The following is a 12,205-nucleotide window of genomic DNA, read 5'->3' as shown; positions in this document are numbered from 1 at the left end:
ACCTGCTGTCTCTACCCTGTCAAGCTTTTGCGGAATTATGACTGTTTCAACGGGTTCAGTCTATGGCCAAGTGAAAGGGTGGGGATCAGTTAGCTCTCCCGGAAGCAGCAGAACATTGTAATGGATGTTACTGGGAATGCAAAGAGATCTGGGAGAAAACGAAATGGATCCCGGACTAAGCCCTGGGATTTTACGGAGAGATAAGACTGGAGAGGTGTGGGAGAGAGGTGGGTCAGGGTGACATTTTGGGGTGAGGTTGCCCCAGATGTTCACACAGGATACCACTCTTCCCACTCACCAGAAGGACACAGCCCTTGATGTGTAACCATCTTCTTGGAGAGAAGATTTATCTAATAACGAGCTACTCCTAAGGCGGTCGTTCTCTTCAGGGCTTCCGAAACCAGGAATCAAGCTCAAAACGAGAGTGAGAAGTCCACAGTGTGTGAGATGTTACGATCTCCCCAACAGTGATCAGTGGATGGCCAGTGAGCAGGCTCACCCTCCCAAAAAGCTAGAGGTTAACCTTGGTCATCCTGTTTGAAGCCAGCAGAAGACGGCAATAGCAGGTACATTTTTAAAAAAGCACATTTGGAAGTGAAACTTTTAGAACTTTAAAGGTAAAAAGAGTTTCACAGCCAGGTTCAGTGCTGTGGGAGGTGGACTCTCCGCAGTACAGTATGTGACAGCAGCTGCACCGAAGGGCAGGTAAGGTAGGGTGGTCTCCAGGTTTCCCTGGAGCAGTGACCCCTCCCCACCCAGAGCCACTACTGGGAGTCCACCTACAGTCAGCAAAGTTGGACCTATGCAAGAACCTGGAGGTAAACTGAAAATTCCAAGGAGCTTCCCTTTATCAGCTTTTAGAGGCCCTTAATCAGTTAGATCAGTTTCCTGCCACTTCTTCATTCTGCCTCCATGTAAACAGCCTGAGGAGCAGCAGAATGGCACCAGGAATCCAGATCGCAGGCTGGGTGCACCTATTTTAGTGCCTGCCCCCTCCCACCTGACTGAGAGGAGCAAAACTCCGAAAGCTTATGATTTCAAATAAACTTGGACTATAACCCGGTGTCATCATGTGACTTCTGACCTTGTCCATCCCAGGCCTTACAGTGCCAGGGACCCGGGTTCGATTCCAGCCTCGGGCGACTGTGTGGAGCTTGCACATTCTCCTAGTGTTTGTGTGGGTTCCTTTTGGGCGTATTGGTTTTAATACACAGTGCCTTTCCTTTGTTCGATGTAGTTATTATGCGTTAACTAATATTTGTTCTATATGGATTGAGTTTACTTGTTACAGCGGAAGTCTTTAAAAGATAAAATCTTGTCCTTTGGCTATTTCCAGTAGCTGTTGGGAAGTTTCTCAGTTTTTAAAAACAAAATTAATTGGTCTCTGGGAAATTGTAACAACTTGTTTTATTTCATGTTTCATTTCCGTTCTGCGACAAGCGATGAAATAGGTGCAGCCGACAATGACCTACTCCATATTCTTCAGAAGGCTAATGTAAATGGAACACGTACACTAATTTTGCAACTAATTAGCACTGAATCCATTCTGAGTGGTATTGGGAACATAAAAGGCAAATTAGGATGAATTCAGTGCTTCTAGTGTTGCTAATGGTTTCCAGCAACAGTGATGCTGTCCTTACACAACATGCCCTATTCAAAACATGTTTGCTATTTCCACACAGAACCTTTAATTATAACCGTGTGGGAGTTGAAAGGATAGTTCCAATTATAAGAAGAATTGATTTGTAGCTTAGCAGTTCTACCCAGATTATCTTTGTTAGCACTTCGAGAGTGGGGTTTTTTTTGGTGCAGAATAGACAAGAGTACATTTGGTTTTATTCATTTAATTCTATCTTTTTGAATTCAATAAACTTCATTACATTATGGCACCATGAGGCTTGGTTAATGGAACTACTCATTTATTTTTAGAATAACCTTTATTTTCATCAATATTTGCCCCGCATCACAATCTTTATTAAAAAGACTCAAAATTATTAAATTACTTCAAATTCATTCCATTCAGTATGCCTTCATTTCAGTTATGAAGAAAATATTGAACGAGTTTTTTGAAGGAGGATTTGACATTTTAGGGCAAAATTCAAATGCAGCAAAGCAGCCCACGGTCACCGCATTCTTTGCTAAAGGAATCCAAAATGAATCGGATTCACTGGCCCCCCCCTTTGTATCTTTCTTAGCTTCAAACATGTACCTAAAAACTGTCCCTTCAACAAACAAGTCTTGTGGATGTGTATAATTCTCCATTGCAAAGAATACTACGTAAAGACATTTCTCCAACTTGACCTTGATAAAAGACACCACTTAGTTCAATCACAATAGCATTTTCACAATTTGTGGTACATACCAAATCCCATGCTGAATTCCAAGGGCGTTAAATAGCCATTGTTACTCTGGTCCAGGCTATCAAAGACATCTTCTAATTGCTCCGGGGTCAGAGGTAACTCATTCTGCAATCTCTGTAAATGAAGCAAGGGACAGATCTACAGAAGATAGTCAAATATAACAGTTCTCTAGCACTTCACAAAATCAAACTGTTATGCCTCACTAAGATAGCACTCTGGAAATAGAGCCACACTATTCCTGGCATTGACACAAAAGATTTTAAAAAGTACATAGAATTTCCTAATTTATGTGAGTTTTCAACCCAGGTTGACAAAATGGGGACCAGGTCTCTTATAAAGAAAATAAGTTTTTAACTACAGATGAACAATTATGAACCACTGGCACATAACTCTACTAACTAGTTTAAACTCTATCCACTTATAAGCATTCCCTCTACACACACAAATATACATGGATGTCATCCCTGATCACAAGGTTTGCTGAGATGATTCTTTTGCTGATCAGAATGCTACTTTTCAATCCTCCTTCTCCAGGTACCATCACTTGTTTGCAGGAGAAACACAAGGACTGGTTCATACTTAAGGGTTTCTGACACAGTAACTTAAAGTCACAGCTTACACCAAATGATAAGTGCAATAAATTGGCTATCTTCAGGCTTGAGATGCTCTTTATTGCAGAGCAAAAACACTGACTGAATATTTTGATATTTTAAAACAAGGAAAGAAGTACTTTTCACTTCCGATGCAACGTATTGTTGTAAAAGTAGAATGTTGATCCGCCTAATCATCTCTTTCCCTTGATTAGCTGTTACATCAGAAAGTTGTGAACTTTCTCTGCTTCCTGTCCAATGATGCATACTGAATTTTGCTTTAACAGTGGTACACTATCCTTGCCCTACCTCTCCAACCTCTCTAGAGTCTTTGAGGTGGTTCAGCACATTGGTGTACAGTTCAGTGGAACAACTCTCATTCTGTTTCATTCATGCAGCCAAATATAGCCAGGGCATCTTTATCAACAGCCACTCATCTCACACCCAAGTATAACTTGGTTAGATTTCTGGGGCTCATTACCACAGTTACTTAATATAAGCAGTTGACCATTCATAAGGAATTTTCAGGTGGTGTGATAAGCAGCAGTCTAGATATGATGGACAAGTATAAAACCCATGACAACCCTATTCACTGAGACCAGAGGATGAATAGGCAGTTGGCAAGGTCTAGGTCAATCATATTAATGTTGTTATGAAGACAGCATCCTGCTTTCCAGCCAAAAGGTGTAGGGAAATCTGCCTGGAGTCTTCCCTAAACCTCTTCTAGTCTATCCTCCATCTGAAGACAGCAGCTCCCTGTTGTGACTGCCTTCTGACTATGAGCAAGGATTGCAGATTACCAACCCCAAAAATATGGTCAATCACTTGCCTGAATCCTTTCTTGACCAATGAACATAGGACAATTAATCATGACATCAAAATACACATTCCCCACTTTCTAATCTTAACTTCCATTTTTTGCAGAAATAGTAATTCTGTTTTCTCAAACACGGCAATAATAAGATACACATGGTGCCATATAGTTCACCCACATTAATTATGGAACCTAGGAGCCTTGGTGATATTTGCTGTTACTTGCTTTTTGTCTCATTTATTCGAAATTGTTTATGTTTGTGGAAAGCATGTAACCATTGCAATAATAGTTAAAAACCGATCTCATCCCACACATGAAAAAAAATTCAGTTTTTATAAGGACCCCAATTTCTAACGACCTTTCAAGTCCACCAGTGATCTAGCAGCCACTTCCTTGCCAATATAATTACAATTTTATTTTCACGTGTCCTGCCAATGAAACATCTCCACCATCTCTTCCTATGCTCACCTGAAGCTTATTCTTTAATGAATCCCAATTTCTGCAAGCTAAATATTTGGAAAGCAAACCTAGCAATAAGTCTGTAATTAGATTAGATTAGATTACATACAGTGTGGAAACAGGCCCTTCGGCCCAATAAGTCCACACCGCCCCGCCGAAGCACAACCCACCCATACCCCTACATTTACCCTTGCACCTAACACCACGGGCAATTTAGCATGTCCAATTCACCTGACCTGCACATCTTTGGACTGTGGGAGGAAACCGGAGCACCCGGAGGAAACCCACGCAGGCACGGGGAGAACGTGCAAACTCCACACAGTCAGTCGCCTGAGGCAGGAATTGAACCCGGGTCTCTGGCGCTGTGAGGCAGCAGTGCTAACCACTATGCCACCGTGCCGCCCACTTGCTGAGCTTGAAGGTTTGGTCTCAAACGTTTTGTCACCATACTAGGTAACATCATCAGTGAGAGTCTCTGGTGAAATGCCTGTGGTAAAGTCCTGCCTCCCTATTTATAGGTCTTGACTTCTTAAGGTGGATGATGCCATTTCCTGTTGTTATTTTCAAGGGAAGGCAGATAGGATTTAAGTCGATGTGTTTATTGAGGGAGCCCTGGTTAGAATACCATGGCAAAAAGAACCAGAAATGACACCACCCACCATAAGAAACCAAGACCTACAAATAGAGAGGCGGGACTTACCACAGCACTTCACCAGAGACTCTCACTGATGTTACCTAGTCATGGTGACAAAACATCTAAAAACAAACCTTCAAGCTCAGCAAGCTAACTTACATATTTATCATCAACCTGAGCTACAAATCTTAAAAAAAAAAATCACTGACAAACCTAATGGCTTCAGTATTCATCACCATATTCCCAAAGTTCTCTCTCTTGGACAGGGACTCTGTCTCCTTCCCAAACTGATGATTGGGTCAAATGAGAATGTCTGCCAATTCAACAAATAATTCAATCCGCAGCTAAGCTTGTGATCAGGTATCCTTTCCATTACGACAAATGCTTACTTCCACCACTACATCACCACCTGGTATTGTCCCAAAACTTTCATTTATACCTCTAATAACTCCAGATTCAAATATTTCCTGGCTGGCCTCCTGCAAGCTGTTAATAGATCGCAAGCATCCTGCATCATCCCTACAGTACAATCTGTGTCAGAAACAACTTGAAGCAGAATTATACACAAAAAAAAATTGTCAAACTACAGCAGATCCTATGCCTCCAGTGCAGTCACCTTTCCCTGGCGTTGCAGATTCTGTAACCTCATCCATTGATACAAATGCATAAATCAATTTTTTGCTAACTCCAGCTTCTTGCGCATCTCCATTTCTTCATCCTGCCAGTTCCAACTATGCCTTCGACCATCCAGTTCACATGTTCCAGAATTCCATTCCGAACAATTTGGCATCACACTTTGCTCCTTTAAAACTCTCTTTGGCAAAGTGGTGGATCCATCTACACCTTTCCATGTTGCCATTTTTGACACTGCCCAATTTTTTTCCCCACTTTAATGTTTCCATTTAGAACAAATCTTTTCTGCATCCTACATTCCCACTCAACCATCCTGCTCGAAGATATCAACTTGTGCTAAATACCTATTCCATTTTATATACAGAACAAACTCGATTATCCGAGCAAGATGGGCAGGGAATATTTTGTTCACATAGCTGATAAACGTTTTTGTAGGACCTTGAGATCTTATCAAATAATCTGAAATTCAGATAATTGATGTTCAGATAACTCAGGTTATTCTGTAATTATACACCTATTTGCTTCAATTCAATATGGGTAATGGATTTAGGATTAAGCAGTCTCACTGTTGTTAGGTATGGCTTGTGTTTCATAAACTCTAAAATCTGACAAATCATAATCAATTCTGTTGAGTAAGTCACACAGCAATAAAACAGGGCCAGTATACAAAGATTCAAATATAAAAAAAAGGAGTGAAAATAAACTCCAGCTTAATTTTAAACCTTTCCATTAGATGTCAACACAACACTCTGATCATATAGGAACAACTTGAAGTAGAATTGTGTAAAAGCACCAAAAGTTGGTTGCATGCAATCAGAATTGTATTGGGTCAGGAGATGGTTTTGAGACCCATGTCAAAGTGCATTATCAGGCACACCCCAGTGCTGTGAGAGAGTGCTGACATCTCTGATAAGTTATCAAATCCAGACCCTAATCTGAAAACAAATAAATGCTGGAAATCACATCAGGTTAGGCAGTATCCATGGCGATAGAGAGCAAGCTAACATTTCAGCATGGTGACCCAGGTTCGATTCCGACTTCAGACAACGGTGTGTCGATTTCGCACGTTATCCCAGTGTCTGCGTGGGTTTCCTCAGAATACTCCGGCTTCCTCCCAAACACATGCAAATTAGATGGATTGGCCATGCTAAATTGTCCATAGTGTTCAGGGATGTGCAGGTTAGCTGCATTAGCCACAGGAAATGCAGGGTTACAGGGATATGGTAGGGGGATGGGTCTGGGTGGGATTCTACTCAGAGGGTCAGTGTGGACTTGTTGGGCTGAATGGTCAATTTCCACACTTAGGGATTCTAGGAGTCTGTGACTCTTCAGAGCTGACATGAAGTGTAGAGGGGAGAAGCAATTATGTAATAGTGGGGTGGAAGGGGTTGGGGGAGTGGTGGAGGAGGAGAGAAAGGGTATTGATAGAGGAGATTATGGTGATCGAAATGTAAGAATGGCCAAACAATGGTATATCTAACTGCCAGACTGGAAACAGCAGACAGTCCCACTGGGGAGGGGAGATGGTGAGTGAGATGGTGGTGGTGGTGGTGGGGTGTAGGGGCGTTGTGGTGAGAGTTGAAGGTGGTGGTCACAAAGAATACAACCAGTAAAAGCTAACAGAAAGGAAAGAAAAGGGGAATGTGTTCACAATTCAAAAGGTATTGAACTCAATATTAAGTCCAGAAGATTGTAAAGTGCTTAGTCTGAAGAGGAGTTCCTTCAATTTGCATTGTGATTCACTGGTCCTGATCTATTGCTGCAGACGGCTTTTAAACACTAACATTATTCAGGAAAAATACTGGTCTTTGAGTAATTTAATAAACAATGTTCCCTCAGACAGCAACATGATAAAGTAGGTAAACCGGTCATTAATTTCATGGTTGCTTGGGGATGTGGACGCACTCTAACGTATGGCAGATTTATCTACTCATCCATATAATAGTTCAAAATTAACATGAGTATTTATGTGCCACTTATAATATTTTGACATGAAAGCAGATACTTTCTTGCCTCTCACATTTTACAGTCATACACATCCTTCATTTGAACTAGTTCACGCTGACCATGTTCCCAAACCAAACTCGTCCCACCAGCCAGCATTTGGCCCATATCCCTTTCCAATTCATGTACTTCGTCTAAAATGTCTTTTAAATGTTTTCACTGTATCCAGATCCACCACTTCCTCTTGAAGTTCATTCCAAACACAAACCATATCTCATGTAAAAAAGAAATTGCCTTCCCACATCATTTTAAAAATCTGTCTCCTCTCACCTTAAAAATAATTTTGAACTCCCCCACCCTAGGGAAAAAAACCTTCCTATTCACCTTATCTATGCCCCTCATGATCTTATAAACTTCTATAAAAGGTCACCCCTCAGCCTGCTACACTCCAGTGAGAAAGGTCCTAGCCTATCTTTATAACTCAACCCTTCCATTCCTGACCACATCCTGGTAAGTCTTTTCTGAACCCTTTTCAATTTAATAATATCCTTCTTCTCACAGGGTGACCAGAACTATACCTGTACTCTACATTTAAAGAAATGTGGAAGAATGATGACATGGACATAAATACTCTACTGGACTAAAATACCCAAAGCCAGAATGGGCAAGTCAAGAAACCTGCAGACAAAGACATTTTAAAGAAAAATTAAAGTTTCTGACAGGAATTTTGAACAGCAATTAGACTCTAAGTGACCCTCACTCAATGTTTGTTTGAAAATTGGACTCTGGCCTTAAATTCACAGCAACCACACAATGACAAATGCCATCTACACATCATGACATAACAGGCCTGTTTCACTGAATAGGATATTACTGCATTTTGAGTGAGGCTGTTCAAAATATTAGAATATGAATATGAATGTTATAATACCTTTACAGATACACACATGATTTCTAACCAACAGCCCAGACATTTGACTGGTAGAACACTAGAACCCCAAGAAGGATATTGCCTGCCTGACAGCTCTACCTCAAATCTCTGCTGCCAAATGCACAAGGTATTAAATTGCTCGCAATATGAATAGTCTAAAGGATCTGGATAATTGACACATTCATTCCCAAGTAGCCAAAGGATTTTATTTTCCTAAAACATAATGGAAAGTAATAAAGCTAGTTATTAATAGAGGTTCTTTGGTTCTATTTAGCATACAGTCGGTAAATGGCATGGAGAAAATGATAATAATTAACAGGCATAGCCTGATGTAGGGGGCATAAGGACATCTTGGGGTTTTTCAGTGAGAGTTAGAGAGACTTCCATTTTTAATTGTAGCTGCAACAAAATCCCACAGAACTGAGGCAGATATTTTTCAAAAACAGACTTCCTCGGCATCCAGCAGTGTCTATATCTGCCCCTTTTCCAAGTGGGCTTGTCCAACTGCAGCCACCCTCATCCTGTGTATCCTCAGATGGTATGAGCACACGAAGTTGGGAATTTCCTAACTTGAGAATCTAAGCCATAATCTAAACGATTCAGTGGACTGCTGAACGGCAGTCATGAACTCAGCCTGATGTATTTGGGACACAATTGAAAGCTTACAGGTTTTTTCAGAAAGTAATTTTTTTTGCTCAGTCAATTTTTAAATGACCAACAGCATTCCTAACAGAGAGATCTACAAGCACACAGAGAGATCTACAAGCACTTAAAGAGAAAGCTTCCTCTGCTTGCTGTACAGCACAGGAGCAAACACGAGATGGTCCTGAAGAGAACGCATCGGGTAATCAAGGGCACTCTAGATTAATGGGCATCTCTAGGAGAGCATCCTGCTGCTTAGGAACATAAACTACAAGAGTAAAGACCATAGCAAACCTAACATTATAATATGCAAGACAGACTTAATACATACAGAGGAAAACATCAATAATTTGGCATCAAGGTACATTGCAACAGTGATAGGTAGTAAGGTTTAATTACTGCCTTAAACAATTAGCAGGTTTTCTTTTCTATGCCAGTGTTGGTCTGGGGTGGACAAAATTAAAATTCACACATGAGGTTATAACTGGGGAGAAAGCAAGGATTGCAGATACTAGAGATCAGAATCAAAAAGTGGGGTGCTGGAAAAGCACAGCCGGTCAGGCAGCATCTGAGGAGCAGGAGCACCCACATTTCAAGCAGAAGCTCTTCATCAGGAATGAGAGGTCTCATTCCGGATGAAGAGCTTACGCTCAAAACATTGACTCTCCTGCTCCTCAGAAGCTGCCTGATTGGCTGTGCTTTTCCAGCACCACACTTTGACTCACCACAATTAATACCTGAACTACTTGTTTCACTTGTTAAAACAGTAATTAACTAATATTGTTACATTAATTCTCAGAATAGCATTGCATGTTATTTCTGTACAAGCCAATAATGATTACAAATTCCATTGTAAAAAAGTGGCTTTCCAATGCTAAACAATCTCATTTCACACTTGTAATGGGGCTTCCTATCGAATATAATTCCACTGATTTAACTGGAGGATTTAATCAGCTGCAGCAACATGAAGGATTACCTGGAAGCAATTTAATGTCAAATCTGCATGTAACACAATTGAATTAAAAGATAAAACCTTGATGTTAAATGTTTGGCAGCACCTTCACATTCTCTGCAGGGAAGGCAAGTTTCCCTTCAATGAAACTGGGTTTGTTATTATAAATGCATTCAGCGCTCCGTAGACCCTAGGTTATCAGTGTGCATTAGATGGATTTCAGAATATCTTTATGCTGCTGGACATTTATAATTTCATTGGAACATTAGCCTGTGATTATTTTCTCCTCACCAGATATCACCGTAGTCCTACAGAGACATTTCACATTTAGTACTTCTTTGGGAAGTTAACATTTTGAAGTATTACAGAAAATGGTTCATTTTGAGTGTTGTGGAAATCTCTTTAAAACAAGGCTGTTGAAAGGTCATTGTAAAACTTGAGATTTTTGAAAAGATAAGGCTACCTAGAAATGACATGATTGGTGATAACTGCTTGCTTTGCTGTTGACCTCAGCTGGGGCTGTTGGAATAGTGACTGGCTTAGAGAGGTTTTTATCAGGTTGTCTTTAATGAAGGGACAAGCCACCTATGAGGAAGAGTAACCCAGTTGATCCCTTCTATTTCTGAAGAAGAAAACCCTTTTGCTGCGGTCAGAATTAAGCCAGTTTGTTCTTTAAAAAAAAAAAGAATAATTGTAGAAACTTCTCAATATCATATCTGAACAAGTCTGATCAAGACTCCAGAGAAAGCTAGACTGTAACTAGTGTTTAGTTAGTGTGCAGAAAGAAGTGCAACTGCTGAGCTAGCCAGGTCTATGACATCTGCAGCATAAAAACAGATTTTATTTACATTCCAGCAATGTTGACCCTGCACATGGAATTGGTGAACCTCTTTATGCAAACATTTTACCTTCACAGAATTTTTCATGGCTTTCCACATTTTCAGACACAATTCTTTTTTTGCAATTCATAGGGATAGGATATTTACACTGGCAGTCACTGGTTTTCTGAGGCCAAATAATTTGATGTCTTGCAAATACATCAAGCAGTACGATGACATTGATGCTCTGCCCAAGATTGACAGGGGAACGGTGTTCTTCACCTGGTTTCATGTACATCATGTGATTCTGCTTTGTTGATTACTTTATGTACACACCTCAAGCAGAACGTCAATGGCCTCTGGTGAGTACATTATGTATAGTTGGCTTATTGCACAGCTTTGTAGCTGCATCAACCTTGGCACTTATGCATTGCCTCTGCTAGTGGTCTTTTCTGACATCTGCTTTGCAGGACTTACTGAAGGCTATACCTTTGACATGCTGTCCTTTATCTTGGCTCTCTAGTGATTGTGTCTCCATTGAAGTTGTACTGAGGACCTACTAACCTTTGTCAAGCTGCAAGGGTTGTGCGCTACATCCTTCCTTCAGTAGTTATTTGAGGCTGGAGTCTTCATTTGGTCGATCAGACTTTTTTTGAAAGCTCACATTGATCGACAAGGAAACAGCACCTCAATAATTCAGTTTCCTAGCTGCTCAACTGAAAAATCACAACGAGTACTTTTCTCTGTATCTGCTCACAAAGTGGATTATGGATTCTGTAGACTTTTACCCAAGTGACAAATACTAGTCAATGAATAAGCGTGCTTAATCCAACTGTGCACTGGTCTTCTAATGCAATCAATATTTTTTGGGATCTTGTGGTACTTCAGCTTTTAATCCTGATGTGTTACATCTGTGTAAGGTTTGGTTCTTAATTGCTTAGATGGTTTGCTTCACTGCATTAAACACACCAGAATCTAGAAAACATAGCTTTGAACTTTGCTTCAAACATTTTAAATCCTGTTGGGAGATCTGCATTAATACATTTGTAAATAAAGAGCTTTATTTCCTTTAGCTACAAGATCGCATTTCTAGGGAGTCAAAATCTATAATGAAACCAAGCTATGCAAACCTTCATTTAACCTAAGAGAAAAAGTAGTGTACAGAAAAAAGTGCCAAAACCATGCAATCGGTTAGCAAAGATTGCCATACATATGTGCAAAAAAACACATATTTAACAACATGAGCATTGTGGAGAGAGAGCGAGAAAAAAAAGAGGGAGAGAGAGACAGTGAGGAAAAAAGAGAGAGCGAGAAAGAGAGCGAGCGAGAAAGAGAGCGAGCGAGCGAGCGAGCGAGAGAAAGAAAGAAGAGACGAGAGCGAGAGAGCGAGAGAGCGAGAGAGCGAGAGAGCGAGAGAGCGAGAGAGCG

General features: G+C 40.6%; 1 protein-coding gene across 1 annotated transcript in view; it reads right to left on the bottom strand.

Annotated features, from left to right (window-relative positions):
• LOC122558104 (EF-hand calcium-binding domain-containing protein 4A-like) overlaps positions 1 to 12,205 on the bottom strand; it is a 113,020-nt gene that overhangs the window by 48,304 nt on the left and 52,511 nt on the right. Inside the window, exon 3 of the mRNA XM_043706424.1 lies at positions 2,363 to 2,498. Coding sequence (XP_043562359.1) covers positions 2,363 to 2,498 — 136 coding nt within the window. The remainder of the gene's footprint in view (positions 1 to 2,362; positions 2,499 to 12,205) is intronic.

The sequence above is a fragment of the Chiloscyllium plagiosum genome, chromosome 16 (genome assembly GCF_004010195.1).
Source record: "Chiloscyllium plagiosum isolate BGI_BamShark_2017 chromosome 16, ASM401019v2, whole genome shotgun sequence".
Lineage (NCBI taxonomy): Eukaryota > Metazoa > Chordata > Chondrichthyes > Orectolobiformes > Hemiscylliidae > Chiloscyllium > Chiloscyllium plagiosum.
This window is presented reverse-complemented; position numbering and strand designations above follow the sequence as displayed.